Below are 17,544 nucleotides of genomic sequence, written 5' to 3'. Positions count from 1 at the left end.
TTTGGATGTCCACGGCAATGACAGCTAATTTTGTTAAAACTCACAGGGCAGAGGAAAGCCTGAAAGAAATGCTTTGTACTGGAAATGGTAAAGGAATATGGCTCTCAGAAATTGCCATGATTTGGATATGGGTGTAGGCATCCTTGAGATCAAGGGCAGCAAGCCAGTCATTTTGATTCAGAGAGGGAGAATGGTGGCTAAGGAATTCATTTACAATTGTTCTTTTATGACGTACTGTTCAAATCACAAAGGTCCAAGATGGGACATTAACCTCCTGCTTTTTTTTTTTTTGAAATGAGGAAGAATCTTGAGTAAGAGGCCTTGATTTTGGAGATATGTTGGAAATTGTTACATTTGTACCCCGCGCTTTCCCACTTGTAAAATAGAGTTTATCTCCTTTCTAGATCAGTGATGTCAGCAGAAGGCGATAGGTTTTTGTCCGGAAGTCATTGTGATAGTAAACTGAAAATGTTTAATTTGTAACCCTGTGAAATTATATGGAACACCAAGCAATCTGTTAAAGTTGGAGAAAAATGACAGCCGATAAAGGCCATATAATCTACCCAATCTTCCCATCCATACCAGCTACTAAACTCTACCATTTTTAACTCTCCTTAAAGATCCTCTGCATTTGTCCCTTTCTTTCATGAATTCAGATACAGTCCTCATTTCCATCATCTCCACTAGGAGGCTGTTCCATGCATCCACCATTCCTTAGATTACTCCTGAGTCTATCCCATTTCTCTTTCATCCTATGCCACCTCATTCCAGAGTTTTCTTTCAACTGAAAGAGGCCTACTTCCTGTGCATTCACACCATGGAGGTATTTAAAAGTCTCTTTCATCTCTCCTCTTATGCCTTTCTTCCAAAGTATACATAGTGAGATCTTTAAGTCTAATTCCATATGCTTTATGACAAAGATCACTTGACCATTTTAGTAGCCATCCTGTGGACTGTCTCTATCTGGTTTCTATGCTTTTGAAGGTGTGGTCTCCAGAATTGTACACAGTACTCTAAATAAGGTCTCACCAGAGAAATAAAGATGCTCTCCCCCTTCCTTTATCCTGCTGGCCATTGCTATCCCTGTGCACCCAAACATCCTTCTGTGCTTTATCGAAACCTATCAAATATTTGAATGTTTCTCTCATATCCCTCCTTTTTCCAGGAAGCATATTTTAAGTGTGTTAAGCCTTTCTTTTATGGAAAGTCTTCACTCATATTGACATTTTATTTCCTCTCCTAGGAGCTGAACAAGCAGCCAGGACTCCAGGACAGTGACCCATTTGCTGTGCTAGATTCACATGGTACCTGTGAAATTAATTCACTACGTATTTCTGTACCATCTTGGTTCCCCTGCCACTGACAGCCAAGCCCTGTATAAGCTGGAGAGTTAGGATCTGTTCCTCTTCCCATGGAGTCCTCTACGTGCATGAAACAAGGGCTGACTTACCAGAGCATTCTGTACAGTCACAAAAATGCGTGGAAAGTTTCTCTGTAGAAAGTCCATTCTGTTTCTTGATGTTCAGTCTGAGTTACCCCGTCTTTGTCCAGTGCAGCCTCTCCTCTCCCCTAAGTCCAGTCACAGCTTCTGTTTTCTACTGCTTTTGAATAGGAAGTGATGCCTCTTTTGTCATCAGTAACCACAGAGAAAGAGGAGGCAGAAACACAGTCCAAACTAAAAAGAGAGTGAGACAAAGTGAAAGGTAGATATTACAAACAAAGATACTGTAGACAGATAATATAGATAGATGCATGCAAGAGAGATTCTGTAGATACACTGCAAATCATCATGGATAGGTATTGTATTTAATATAGGTAGGATCTATAGAATGGTAGCTGTGGACACAATTCAGAAACTGAAGGTATACAACTAATGTAGATAGATACTACAGAGTGACACTAGAGAAGCACCTGTTCACTGAGGGCTACAAAACAGGTCTGTTTGTCAGGAATCATCAGATGTATTGCATATGTCTGATCTAAGAACAAGGCAAATTTGTACAGCTTAGTTAGTCTGAATACCAGACCTGTGTTTTTGCCCTGAAGGACTGGAATTGAGAAACCTTTCAAGTAGACATACTGAAGCCGATAATGAAAACATTTGTTTGGTTAACTTCATGAGTTGCCAGAATAAAATTTTTCTTTTGGAAATTGCTCCCCTACCCCCCCCCCCACCCCCCACCTTCCTAGATTTTATACTGTGGCCCATAAAATGTATCCAGGGAAGCATAGGTGTGCTTGGGGTACAGCTTCATTTTAACCAGACAACACTGATATCTAAGTTCAATCATACAAATAACTGTCCTAAAGATATCCAGATCACTGTAACCAGTTATATTCAGTTAAATCTTCTGAATATCCAGATAACTTTAGCCAGACAATAGGCCTCTGAATATCAGCATCACTACATACAGCATAGATAAGCTTATAATTTGGAGAGAAATAATGTAGTGACAGATGGATATCAGATGTATATCATTGTTTTTTTTCTAAGTGTATACACACATAAACCCAGCATGACTCAGCTTATGTCCTAATAGGAAATGGCATCTTGCTATGTTGAGGAAGCTGTGGCTTCTCTGTTCCACTCACACAGAAAACATCTGACTTTCTGATATTTTAATTTATCTTAATCAATTAACCCTTAAAGAAAATGCTCTAGAACAGTGGTTCACAACCTTTTTTTCAGTAGAGACACATCTGATGGACAGTGCCCGCATATGTGATACACTATATCCATGACCCTCACGGACCTTTGGACTTACACCGTATATCAGTTCTTATGAATTAAATGTAAGCATACTCCACAGCTACAAAAAAAAACAAACTACCTCCTCCAAACAACAGTTGCAGATCTTAACTAGCCTGCTTATTTTCGAACGAGAATGCCGGCCATCTTCCGACACAAATCAGGAGATGGCTGGCCATCTCCTAAACCCGGTATAATCGAAAGCCGATTTTGACCGGGTTCAACTGCTTTCCGTCGCAGAGCCGGCCAAACTTCAAGGGGGGGCGTGTCGGCAGGGTACAGAAGGCGGGACAGGGGAGTGGTTACGAGATGACCATCTTCGCCCGATAATGGAAAAAACAAAGCCAGCCCTGACAAGCATTTGGCCGGCTTCACTTGGTCCCTTTTTTATCAGGACCAAGCTTCAAAAAGGTGCCCCAACTGACCAGATGACCACCGGAGGGAATCTGGGATCACCTCCCCTTACTCACCCAGTGGTCATCAACCCCCTCCCACCCAAAAACTTTTTTTTAACATTTTTTGCCAGCCTCAAATGTCATACCCAGCTCCATGACAGCAGTATGCAGGTCCCTGGAGCAGTTTTTAGTGGGTGCAGTGCACCAGGCAGGTAGACCCAGGCCCATCCCCCCCTACCTTTTACACTTGTGGTGGTAAATGGGAGCCCTCCAACCCCCCCCCCCCCCCAAAACCCGCTGTACCCACATGTAGGTGCCCCTTCATCCCTAAGGCCTAAGGTAGTGGTGTACAGTTGGGGGTAGTGGGTTTTGGGGGGGATTTGGGGGGCTCAGCACACAAGGTAAAGGAGATATGCACCTGGGAGCAATTTTTGAAGTCCACTGCAGTGCCTCCTAGGGTGCCCGGTTGGTGTCCTGGCATGTGAGGGGGACCAGTGCACTACAAATGCCGGCTCCTCCCATGACCAAATGCCTTGGATTTGGCCGGGTTTGAGATGGCCGCCATTAGTTTCCATTATCGGCGGAAAACCAATGGCTGCAATCTCTAACACTGGATATCTCTAACGCCAGCCCAAATGTTGAAATTTGGCCGGCTCCGGCTGTATAATCGAAACGAAAGATGGCCGGCCATCTTATTTCGATAATACGGTCTGGTATGCTGCTTTCTGGGGCCGGCCTTGGAGATGGCCGCCCATATAGATGGCCGGCCCATTCAATTATGCCCCTCTAGAACATGTCTCCATAGAAGTCATTACATAAAAAATATTCTGCTTCTCATGCCATCTGAGTAATAGCATCATAAATCTCTCCACTACCAGGTACACTGTAAAATACAAAAACTGAAAAAAATCCTAACATACATGTAGCAAACCTGCCATACAACAATAGCACTAATTCCTATGATTCAAACAGCAAGAACCCTACCTATGAATAGGCAGCACTACAAATACTACACTGAACCCTGGAACACCAATACACCTACTACTAGTAAAACAGAATAAGTGGAACTGCTACAGATTTCTACACAAAACTGCATGCAAACAGAATATTGCATCTCAGTCCCACACAAAACACAGCCAGACCTGTCCCAAATACAGATCAAGAGATCACAAATTTGAAATAGGAATATGAAGACAAAAATTGAACTGGAAACCCCAAGAAGTCAAACTTGGCATATTCTGCAACACTAGAGAAATTTAAAAAAATAAAATAAAATAAATGCATTTCCTTTTGTACTGAACACAATACAAAGACAGCTATGACATGTATTCCAAAAGCTAACATATTCTAGTTAATACATTAAAATAAAACATTTTTCCTACCTTTGTTGTCTGGACATTTTATTTTTCAATCATGTTAGTCCCAGTTTCTCTCTTCTGCTTTTCATTTCTCATTTCTTCTCTCTTTTCCTATCTTTTAAATTCCCCCTGCACCTCTGTATGAAATATTGATCTTTTAGCTGTTTCATCCCTTTTTTTAATTTTCTGTCTCTCTCCCCTCGAATGTCACCCTCTTTCGCATCCTTCAGCTCACCTTCCAGTTTGCCATCTGCTTTTAATTTTCACCTACCTATACACTTTACATTTTATTCTCTTACCCCATAACTCTCCCATTTCCCCTCTCTCATTCCTTTCATTGCCTCCTAGTCCCTTCTACAGTATCTTTCATCCCTGCCCCCACTCTGTATTCACTATCTTCCTCTCACGCATCTCCTTGACAACCCCATATAGCCTCTCCTACTTGGTTCTACCATTCCAAGTATCTTCCCTCTCCCCTGTCCGCCCCCTACAGTGCAACAGCTCCCCTCTTCTCTGACCCCCCAGAGCAGCATCTTCCCTCTCCCTTGTCCTCCTCCCTATAATGCAGCATCTTTCTTCTCCCCAGTCCTCCTTCCTCCACTTTCCAGCATCCTCCCTCTTTTCTGTCCTCCCTACTATGCACCATCCTCCCTATCTTCTGTCCACCCCCCCCCACACACACACACAGTTTGTCTTTTCCCCTCTCCCCTGTTTGCCCCCTCACAGTGTACTAACATCCCTCTCCTGTTTGCCCCCCTCAGTGCACATCTTCCCTCTCCCCTGTTTGCCCCTACAGTGAACCATCATCCCTCTCTCCCATAGTACACCATCTTCCCTCTCCCCTGAACACCTCCCACAGCATACCATCTTCCCTCTCCCCTGTCTACCACCCCCACAGTCAACCATCTTTCCTCTCCCCATCCACTGCCCTCCCAAAGTCAACCATCTTCCCTCTCCCGTCTGCACCCCCAACAGTGTACCATCTTCCCTTTCCCCTGTCTGCTCCCCCCTCACAGTGCACCATTTTCCCTTTCCCCTGTCCACTGACACCCACACCCACCCACCCACACACACAGACACACACACACACACACACACACAGGGCAGCATCTTCCTTCTTCCCTGTCTATTTCCCCTTCACAGGGCAGCATTTTCCCTCTCCCCTCCCCCTTACAGTTCAGCATTTACCCTCTCCTTCCCCCCCCCCCTCCCCCCCACCAGCAATATAGACATGGATCCTACAACCCCCAGCAGTCTGATGTGTATCAGGGCAATGGCTTTGAAGTGGCAGCAGCAGAAAGCACAAAGGCAAAAGACACAGCCCCACAAGCAGTAGCACTTTGCTTTAATTTCTTAAGGTCTTTACTCCTTCCCTGCATCCCAGCTTTGTGTGGCACTTATTTGATTTTGTTTCCAGTGCACAGAGCACACTGGAAGTGAGATCATATTAAGCACTGCTTACAGCTGCATTGAAGAGAAGAAGCACAGCTAGAGGGTGCTCTGTTTGGTTACCATATGGCTCCAGAAAAGGGAGGACGGATTGAGCCAGCCGGGTTTTGCTTCCATTGCTTTCAATGGAAGTAATTGAGCCAGCCGGGTTTTACTTTCATTGTTTTCAATGGAAAGCAATGGAAGTAAAACCCGGCTGGCTCAATCCGTCCTCCTTTTTCTGGAGCCATATGGTAACCCTCAAATCATGGGATTGCTCTCAGCCTATATTTTAGTTACTCCACAGCTAAGCCACTCTCTACAATGGTGGATAATTCCCCAGAATCTCACCCGAGGACTTCCGTTTCAGCCCCTTCCACATCACAAAGCCCTCACAATGGATGCCTCCATGGTAGGTTGAGGTGCTCATCTCAATGGTCTCCATACACAGAAGAGATGACATCTTATCAATCTCCTGGAATTGTGAGTGGTCTGGAACATTCTCAAAACTTTCTCTTCCTTTAGAAGTCCTTCATCATAAGAAGAATCAGAGTTTCTACTCCAAATATTTCTTCATTCCCAAGAAATCAGGGGCTCCGCCTAATTCTGGATCTCAGAGAATTAAACAAATTCATGGTGAAAAAGAAGTTCAAGATGAATTCTTTAAGCTCTATCCTACCATTCTTACAGAAAGATGAATAGCTAGCATCTCCAGATTTGATGAATGCCAATACTCATGATTAAATTCAACCAAATCACTGACTTGGGGGCTCATTGTTGAAAGAGAAAAACATCCAAAAAGTGTCATAAAACAGCATTTGGATGGATTTTTTTTTTTCAAAATGTTTAAATCAGTATATTTCTAACCCTGTTTTGCAGATATTTATCTATGCAAATTATCTGCAGTGTGTCCAAATCACAAGGGGGCATGTCAGGAGCATTTTGGGGGTGGGATTAGGGCAGGCCATAACGGAACAAAATGAAAACATCTAGGGCTAAAACATCAACATTTTGATCTAAACCTCTTTATAGAACAAATAAGGCACAAAAGGGTGCCCTAAATGACCAAATGACTGCTGGAGTGAATCAGGAATGACCCTCCCTTATTCCCCCTGGTGATCACTGACTCCCTCCCACCCCCCCACCCCCAAAGATGTGATTAAAAATATTACTTACTAGCCTCTATGACAGCTACAGATGTCAGGCATGGATGTTGTATAAAAATACCATTGTAGAAGCCCAGACTAGATGTATTTCTTTCCACGTATTAACAAAGGTGGAAAAAAGAGCAAATGACAACCAGCGTGGTTAAAAGGTGAGGTAAGAAAGGCTATTAGAGCCAAAAGAATGTCCTTCAAAAAATGGAAAAAGGATTCAAATGAAGAAAACAAGAAGCAACATAACCACTGTCAAACCAGATGCAAAGCATTGATAAAGAAGGTTAAAAGAGAATATGAAAACTCATAGTAACACTTTTTTTCAGGTATAACAGAAACAGGAAGCCTTTGAAGGAATCTGTGGAACCATTAGATCAGGAAGGAGCAAAAGGAGCACTTAGGAAGGACATAGCCATAGCGGATATATTGAATTAATTCTTTGCTTCGGTCTTTACAGAAAAAGATGTAAGAGATCTACCTATACTGGAAATGGTTTTCAGGGGTGGCAATACAGAGGAATTGAAAGAAATCTCAGTGAACTTGGAAGATGTACTAAGCTAAATTGACAAGTTAAAAAGTGATAAATCACCTGGATTGGATGGTATACACCCCAAGGTATTGAAAGAACACAAAATGAAATTGCTGATCTGCTGCTAGTGACCTGTAACCTGTCATTAAAATCGGCTTCAGTACCTGAAGACTGGAGGATGGCCAATGTGATGCTCATTTTTTTAAGGGTTACAGGGGTGATCCAGGAAATTACAAACTAGTAAGCCTGACATCAGTGCCGGGCAAAATAGTGAAAACTATTATAAAGAATAAAATTACAGAACACGTAGACAAACATTTAATAGGACAGAGTCAGCATGGATTCAGACAAGGGAGGTCTTACCTCACCAATCTACTTAATTTCTTTGAAGACATAAATAAACATGTCGATAAAGACAAACCAGTTGATGTAGTGTATCTAGATTTTCAGAAAGCTATTGACAAAGTACCTCGAGAGACTCCTGAGAAAATTAAAGAGTCATGGGATAGGAGGCAATGTCCTTCTGTGGATTAAGAATTAGTTCCTGGGCAGAAAATAGAGGGTAAATTTAAATGACCATTTTTCTCAGTGGAAGAGGGTGAATAGTGGAGTGCCGCAGGCATCTGTACTGGGACCGGTGGTATTTAACACATTTATAAATTATCTGGAAAGCAGAACGAATGAGGTGGTAAAATTTTCAGATGACACAAAACTATTTGAAGTTGTCAAAATGCATGCAGGTTGTGAAAAAGTGCAGGGAGACCTTAGGAAACGGGAAGACTGGGCATCCAAATGGCAGCAAAGTGATGCACATTGGGAAGAATAATCCACATCATAGTTATCTGATGCTAGAGTCCACTTTAGGAGTCAGCACTCAAGAAAACGAGCTAGGTGTCATTGTAGACAAATCTTCTGCCCAGTGTGCAGTAAGGGCCAAAAAAGCAAACAGAATGCTAGCAATTATTAGGAAAGCGATGCAAAATAAGACCAAAAATATTATAATGCCTCTGTATCGCTCCATGGTGCGACCTCACCTTGAGTATTGTGTTCAATTCTGGTCACTGTGTCTCAAAAAAAGATAAAGTGGAATGTGAAAACTTCAAAAAAGAGTGACCAAAATGATACAGGGGATGGAACTGCTCCCATATAAGAAAAGGCTAAAGAAGTTAGGGCTCTTCAGCTTGGAAAAGAGATGGCTGAGGGGGGATATGATTGAGGTCTACAAAATTCTGAGTGGTGTGGAGCAGGTGGAGGTGAATCAATTTTTCACTCATTCAAGAAGTACAAAGACCAGGGGATACTCAATAAAATTGCATGGAAATACTTTTAAACAAAAAAGAGGAAATAATTATTCACTCAAAGACTAATTAAGCCCTGGACCTCGTCGCCAGAGGATGTGGTAATGGCAGTTAGCATATCTGGATTTAAAAAAGGTTTGGACAAGTTCCTGGAGGAAAAGTCCATAGTCTGTTATTGAAATGGACATTGGGGAAGCCACTGCATGGATTGGAAGCATGGAATGGTGCTACAATTTGGTTTTCTGCCAGGTACTTGGGACTTGGATTGGCCACTGCTGGAAGCAGGATATTGGGCTAGATGGACCATTGGTCTGAGCCAGTATGGCTATTCTTATGTTATATTATTCTTATGTTATGTTTTAGCCAGTCCTATTAGAGCAGAAAGCAGGTCCCCGGAGTAGTCCCCAGAGTAGTGTAACGGTCAGTGCCTTAAAGACATTTGAAGGTAGATGGAGGAGGAGGAGGTTAAGTGAGAGGGAGAGATATTGGATAGCAGGTGGAGAGAGGGGAGTGGAGGAAGATATACCAGATCCAGTAAGAGAGAGAGAGAGAGAAAAAAGAGAGAGATGCTGGACTCCATGGTTGGAAAGGAAGAAAGGAGAGATACTGGATAATAGGAGGAAAGAAAGAGGATTAAGAACTGGTTGAAAGATAGGAAGCAGAGAGTAGGATTGCGTGGCCAGTATTCTCAGTGGAGGAGGGTAGTTAGTGGGGTCCCGCAGGGGTCTGTGCTGGGTCCGTTGCTTTTTAATGTATTTATAAATGACCTAGACATGGGAATAACTAGTGAGGTAATTAAATTCGCCGATGACACAAAATTATTCAGGGTCGTCAAGTCGCAGGAGGAATGTGAACGATTACAGGAGGACCTTGCGAGACTGGGAGAATGGGCGTGCAAGTGGCAGATGAAGTTCAATGTTGACAAGTGCAAAGTGATGCATGTGGGTAAGAGGAACCCGAATTATAGCTACGTCTTGCAAGGTTCCGCGTTAGGAGTTACGGATCAAGAAAGGGATCTGGGTGTCGTCGTCGATGATACGCTGAAACCTTCTGCTCAGTGTGCTGCTGCGGCTAGGAAAGCGAATAGAATGTTGGGTGTTATTAGGAAGGGTATGGAGTCCAGGTGTGCGGATGTTATAATGCCGTTGTATCGCTCCATGGTGCGACCGCACCTGGAGTATTGTGTTCAGTACTGGTCTCCGTATCTCAAAAAAGATATAGTAGAATTGGAAAAGGTACAGCGAAGGGCGACGAAAATGATAGTGGGGATGGGACGACTTTCCTATGAAGAGAGGCTGAGAAGGCTAGGGCTTTTCAGCTTGGAGAAGAGACGGCTGAGGGGAGATATGATAGAAGTGTATAAAATAATGAGTGGAATGGATCGGGTGGATGTGAAGCGACTGTTCACGCTATCCAAAAATACTAGGACTAGAGGGCATGAGTTGAAGCTACAGTGTGGTAAATTTAAAACGAATCGGAGAAAATTTTTCTTCACCCAACGTGTAATTAGACTCTGGAATTCATTGCCGGAGAACGTGGTACGGGCGGTTAGCTTGACGGAGTTTAAAAAGGGGTTAGATAGATTCCTAAAGGACAAGTCCATAGACCGCTATTAAATGGACTGGAAAAATTCCTCATTTTTAGGTATAACTTGTCTGGAATGTTTTTACGTTTGGGGAGCGTGCCAGGTGCCCTTGACCTGGATTGGCCACTGTCGGTGACGGGATGCTGGGCTAGATGGACCTTTGGTCTTTCCCAGTATGGCACTACTTATATGTAAGAGATGTTGGACCACAGGTGTCAGGGAGGGAAGGAAAAAAGAAGAAGGTATGTTGGACCATGGAGGAGGGCAGGAGGAAGGAGAGACAGAGAGATGCTGCACCACGGAGAGGAGAGAGAGAGGTGAGTTACAAGACTTTTGCCTTCTATGCCAGGTGTCCCCAAGCTATTGCCCTAGAACTGAAGCTGAGACTAGGGCTTGGGGCTGACAGAAGAGGGATGATGTTGGCTAATGGTAGGGGTGGCAGAAGGAAGAGGATGTGGGCAGATGGGGTGGTAGAAAGGAGCTCATTCTAGGGCTAGAAGAAAGGGGCTTGGTGCTAACACAGGGGATGGGGATGGGACTAAAGGGCAGATGCTAAGAGTAGGGTGTAGAAGGGAAATAATGCTGAGCCTCAGAGAAGGGGTCTGAGGGCATAAGAACATAAGTGTGGTGGAGCGGGCCACCTAGGTGTGTTGCTGTGCTGCCGCTGCTCTATAGGGGACAAGTTTAGAGGTATATGGGGGAGATTGAGATGCCGAGCTGTGGGCTGGAGGAGGGAGGGGAGGGAGAGAAGCCGGACTGTGCACCGGGGGAGGAGGGGAGAGAGATTGATGCTGGATAATGGGAGGGAAGGATGGAAGCAAAGCAATGCTGGACTGGGATGTATGGGTAGGAGAGAAGGGAGAAAGAGGGAGTAATGTTGACCCAGAGGTGGAGGGGAGGGGGAAAATGTAAGCAATGTTGGACCCGTAGGTGGAGGGGAGGGAGGGAGGAAGAAGGAGCAATGAAGGAGGCGTAAGGGAAGGAGGAAGAGGAAGCAACGTTGGAAGTAGAGGGAAGAGAGAGAGAGAAGGAGCAATGCTGTACCCATTTTCAGCCTTTCTGTGGTACAATCAAAAAACAAGAACTTGCGGAGCTATTTTTAGTAATATGTAATTTATCCTTAAAATCGAGCGTGTTACTGGAAGATTGGAGGGTGGCCAATGTAACGCCGGTTTTTAAAAAAGGTTCCAGAGGAGATCTGGGAAATTATAGACCGGTGAGTCTGACGTTGGTGCCGGGCAAAATGGTAGAGACTATTATAAAGAACAAAATTACAGAACATATTCAAAAGCATGGATTAATGAGACAAAGCCAACATGGATTTAGTGAAGGGAAATCTTGCCTCACTAATCTACTACATTTCTTTGAAGGGGTGAACAAACGTAGATAAAGGTGAGACGGTTGATATTGTGTATCTGGATTTTCAGAAGGCGTTTGACAAAGTTCCTCATGAAAGACTCCAGAGGAAATTGGCGAGTCATGGGATAGGAGGTAGTGTTCTATTGTGGATTAAAAACTGGTTAAAAGATAGAAAACAGGGAGTGGGGTTAAATGGTCAGTATTCTCAATGGAGAAGGGTAGTTAGTGGGGTTCCCCAGGGGTCTGTGCTGGGACCGCTGCTTTTTAACATATTTATAAATGACCTAGAGATAGGAGTAACTAGTGAGGTAATTAAATTTGCTGATGACACAAAGTTATTCAAAGTGGTTAAATCGTGGAAGGATTGTGAAAAATTACCTTACGAGACTGGGAGACTAGGCTTCTAAATGGCAGATGGCTTTTAATGTGAGCAAGTGCAAAGTGATGCATGTGGGAAAGAGGAACCTGAATTATAGCTACGTCATGCAAGGTTCTGTTGGAATGTAATTGTATTTTTACATGCATTGCCTGTCACCTATTATTTCTCTGTGATTACTCTGTGACCTCTGATGTGAATTACTTAGAGAGGTCACACTGCTATGCAACTTCCTGTGGGGGCAGACACAGCAGATGCAGCACATGGAGCACATGGAGCTCATGTTCTCTCCTAACCTGAGAGGATCTATGGTGGTGTGAGCATCCATTACCATCTAAGCACATGGAAGGAGCTGATAATACAAATGTATAGTAATATGTATATATAAGCCTGTCTGATTATAATCTAACTACAAACTGTGAGTAAACAGATGTTTTGTTACTTCAACTTTAAAGTGACTCAGCAGTGAATTATTCTGGGGTGAATGAGAGAGAGATGAAGAAAGAAATTAACATTTCTAAAGCTGAAGCTGTGTATACTAAAATCTGCTAATTATTTACTACAAATAATCCAACAAAAGGGTTATGGGCCCAGGGTCCAGGAATTGAAAAAGAAGAGAAATATTACCAGGCAGAAAAAAAGGCCACATTTTTCTCTTAAGTTTTAAAGGAAAGATTCAGTCTGTCTCTCTCTCCCCCCCACACAGCAGACAGAAGGCTAAGAAAATGGCTGAGGGAAGAAATTCACCATTTTTCTATTCTCTCAAGGTGCCTAGATTAACTGAGTTTAATTATCGGCAGTGGGAATTAAGATTCATATGTCTCCTTCGAGCAAAAAGATTAAATATATGCTTAGACCAAGACAGAACAGCTGAAAATATGGCTGAATGGGACAATGCAAACTATTATGTGAAGTGCATGCTTTTGGAAGCTCTCTCAGAGAAACAAGCCATATTAGTGGAGGGAAAAGATACACCAAAGGACATTTTATATAAACTGAGAACTATGTATGCAACTACATATGCAAAGCAGCAACCAATTTGGTTGGCAGAGTTGAATGAAACCAAATTAAGGGATAAAAGTAAATGTAATGATCACATTATGCATCTTATGTCTTCATTTCAAAAGCTAGAACTTTCTGGAATTCCCATGTGTGATGCATTGAAAAGAGCATTTCTTTTTACCTCACTATCAAAGAAGTTTGATGTTTTTAGGTCTGTAAATGAGGCCATTGAAGGGCAATCTTTTGAACAGGCAACATCAAAACTAAGGCAGGAATGCATAATAAATGATTCTGAGGAGATATGTTCTCAAAGCAAGTCAGAGAGAAATGAAACAAATTTCTTGGCAAAGAACAGAGGAAGGCGGAGCTATGAGAAAACTCCACCCAAGGGCAAGCTGATTTGCTACTCATGTGGAAAGGAGGGACATGTATCTAAATGGTGTAAGGAAACACAAAACACTCCCTCTAGCTCACCTAAGCCAATGGAACTAAAGAATTTTCAAACCAGGAAATGTATGAAGGACAAAGATAAACACAAGGGCTTTCTAATGACAGAAAAATCTTTGACTATGGTAAATAATAATTCAAATGAAAGTACTTGGATTTTGGATTCGGGGAGTACATGCCATTTAACCAATTGTAAAGATTTCTTTCAGGAAATGTGTCCAGAGGAAGGTATTCTTAAAACTGCAAACGCAGGGACTGCTAAGATCCAAGCAAAAGGCATTGGATTCTTAAAATGCAAAGTGTCTAATGAAGTTAAAGAAATTCCTGTAAGTGATGTCTTGTATATTCCCCAAGCAGTTTGCAATATGCTTAGTGTATCTACATTAGATAAGAAGGGATTTGTGATTCATTTTGAAAACAGTAAGTGCACAATCTCTAAAAATGATGAAGTGTATGCTGAAGCTTTTATGCATAATGATGTTTATAAGCTGAACATTTCAGGTGAAGCCTCACATATGGCGCAAGTAAGGAAGAATGATGGTAAATGTAGTCTGGAAATCTGGCACCGCCGCCTGGGACATCGTGATTCTAAGGTGATCCAGGATCTTTACAGTAAGCAACTAGCCACTGGCATTCAGATAAGTGCAGATGCTGGTAAAATGGAGAAATGCATAGACTGTGTTACTCAAAAAGGTGTGAGACCCTCATTTCCTGCATACACAGGAAATAGGAGTAATAAAGTACTGGACTTAATACACAGTGACTTATGTGGACCGTTTAATATCCCATCATTGGGAAATAACAGATTTGTGCTAATATTCTTGGATGATTTCTCTAGATATTGTGTGGCCTATTTGCTGAAAGAAAAAAGTCAAGTCACAGACATGCTGAAGAAATACGTAGCCATGGTGAGCAATAAATTTGAAAGAAAACCAAAGGTTCTTCAGACCGACAATGGTGGTGAGTTCACTTCACAAAGCATGCGCACATTTCTAGAACAAGAAGGCATTCAGCATATCACAACAGTAGCTTATACACCAGAGCAAAATTCTGTTGCAGAGAGAAAATTTAGGTCACTTGTGGAAATGACCAGATGTATGCTGTCAGATAGCAATCTCCCTAAAAGACTATGGGGGGAAGCCATTCTCACAGCAGTGTACCTACAAAACAGAATGCCAACTAAAGGCGCTGAGCGCACACCACATGAGACATGGCATGGTAGGAAGCCAAACCTGTCACACATAAGAACATTTGGAAGTACAGCATATGCTCATGTACCAAAGCAAAGAAGGCATAAGCTGGATTCCACAACAGAAAGGGGCATTTTAGTTGGCTATACTCCAGGACACAAAGGATATAGAATTTTGAATCTGAAAACTGGCATTGTTGGCATAAGACATGTTACATATTTTGATGAAAACAAAAGGGTTGATAAAGGCTGGATTATCCCAGATGAGCCTTATCATCCAGAATATGAAACTAGAACCATAATAGACATGCCAGTGTATATAAATGCCATACCAAGGCAGATGTCTGAAAGCAACTCACCTGTATCTAACGAGGAACAGGCAGAGGAAGCAGACACAGAAAGGATCATTGAAGAAGACAGTACAGTTGGAGAAGGGGAATCAATTGGAGAAGAACTCTCAGATTTAGAGGATGCGGAAAGGTCAGACCAACCTGTAGTCAGACGCTCATCCAGGGAAAACAAAGGTGTTCCACCCCCAAGACTGTCTTACCTAACAAAGTCAGCAGAAGCTCAAGAGCCCTTAACATGGGATGAGATTGAGAAAATGCCAGCAGAAGAAGCTGCTGAATGGCATAAAGCTGCACAAGAAGAAATTGATGCATTGGATAAAAATAATACTTGGATTCTTACAAAATTACCTCCTGGCAAGAAAGCTATAGGATGCAAATGGGTATTCAAGTTAAAAAGGAATGCACAAGGAAAAGTGGAAAGGTATAAAGCAAGATTAGTGGCAAAGGGATATCTTCAAAAATATGGAGAAGATTTTGATGAAGTGTTTGCACCTGTAGTGAAACACACGACAATCAGAACACTTCTGAGCATTGCAGTCTCAAAAGGCATGCAAGTCAAACACATTGATGTGAAAACAGCGTTTCTTCATGGAGAAATAACTGAAGACTTGTACATGGAACAACCAACAGGTTTCATAAATACAAAACAAAGACAGCTAGTGTGTAAATTAAACAAAGGTCTTTATGGATTAAAGCAAAGTGCAGAATGTTGGAATGACAAATTGCATGAAATATTGACAAATTTAGGATTTAAGCAAGGTGAAGCAGATAAATGTTTGTACACTAGGTGCACAAATGGACAATATGCATACATTTTAGCTTTTGTTGATGATCTGCTCATTGCAAGCGAAAGTGAGCAAGAGTACAAGGACATTGTAAAATATTTAAACCTCAATGTTGAGATAAAAGAACTTGGTAATGTGTCATACTATCTTGGTATAGAAATTGAGAAACAAAATGATGGTTCTTATCTTCTAAGCCAGAAGCAGAAAATAAATGAGCTTATTGAAAGTTTAGGTATGCAAGATGCCCAAGTTGTAAGCACTCCCATGATCACTGATTTTCTGAAGGATGAAACAGTAAGAGAACCTTTACCAGATAACATCCAATATAGATCAGCCATAGGTAAGCTTTTATATCTAGCTACCACATACAGGGCTGATATAGCAAATGCAGTAGGAATTTTGAGCAGAAGGGTCAGCTCACCTACCAAATCAGATTGGACTGCAGTTAAAAGGATGGTAAGGTATTTAAAGGGTACCATTGATTGTAAATTAAAGATTTCAGCCAATAGTAATCCAAAACTAATATGTTACTGTGATTCAGATTGGGCAGGGGATCATTCTAACTATAAATCCACAAGTGGATATGTGTTTATGTATGGAAATGTACAAATTTCATGGGCCAGTCATAAACAAAGTATTGTGAGTTTGTCTTCTACAGAAGCTGAATATGTGGCTGTATCGGAAGCGTGCAGAGAACTGATGTGGATTGAAAAACTTATGCTGGATTTCGGAATAGCTGAAAAGAGACCAATCCAGATAATGGAAGATAATCAGAGCTGCATCAGACTGTCACAAAATGACAAGGTTCAGTCACGCACCAAGCACATCGCAACGAAATACCACAACGTGCGAGAGTTGGCGAAAGAAGGGGTCATCAGTCTACACTATTGTCACACCAGTGAGATGACAGCTGACATCATGACCAAACCGTTACCCAGAGAACATTTTGTGAATCTGCGTATAAAGCTTGGACTTTGTATGAATAAATAATTGCATGACAGTTATGCATGAGAAGGGGTTTGTTGGAATGTAATTGTATTTTTACATGCATTGCCTGTCACCTATTATTTCTCTGTGATTACTCTGTGACCTCTGATGTGAATTACTTAGAGAGGTCACACTGCTATGCAACTTCCTGTGGGGGCAGACACAGCAGATGCAGCACATGGAGCACATGGAGCTCATGTTCTCTCCTAACCTGAGAGGATCTATGGTGGTGTGAGCATCCATTACCATCTAAGCACATGGAAGGAGCTGATAATACAAATGTATAGTAATATGTATATATAAGCCTGTCTGATTATAATCTAACTACAAACTGTGAGTAAACAGATGTTTTGTTACTTCTGGTTCCACGTTAGGAGTCACAGACCAAGAAAGGGATCTAGGTGTCGTCGTTGATAATACGTTGAAACCTTCTGCTCAGTGTGCTGCTGCGGCTAAGAAAACAAATAGAATGTTAGGTATTATTAGGAAAGGAATGGAAAACAAAAATGAGGACATTATAATGCCTTTGTATCACTCCATGGTGCAACCG

General features: G+C 42.2%; 1 protein-coding gene across 1 annotated transcript in view; it reads right to left on the bottom strand.

Annotated features, from left to right (window-relative positions):
• LOC115475058 (trichohyalin-like) overlaps nucleotides 1-1,557 on the bottom strand; it is a 79,972-nt gene extending 78,415 nt beyond the window's left edge. The window contains exon 1 of the mRNA XM_030210796.1: nucleotides 1,451-1,557. Within this exon, the coding sequence (XP_030066656.1) occupies nucleotides 1,451-1,507 (57 nt within the window). The 5' untranslated portion in view covers nucleotides 1,508-1,557. The remainder of the gene's footprint in view (nucleotides 1-1,450) is intronic.
• Between the last annotated feature and the right edge of the window lie 15,987 nt (nucleotides 1,558-17,544).

This window comes from Microcaecilia unicolor, chromosome 7 (genome assembly GCF_901765095.1).
Source record: "Microcaecilia unicolor chromosome 7, aMicUni1.1, whole genome shotgun sequence".
Lineage (NCBI taxonomy): Eukaryota > Metazoa > Chordata > Amphibia > Gymnophiona > Siphonopidae > Microcaecilia > Microcaecilia unicolor.
Note: the sequence above shows the minus strand (reverse complement) of the source record. Positions and strands in the feature narration are given on the sequence as shown.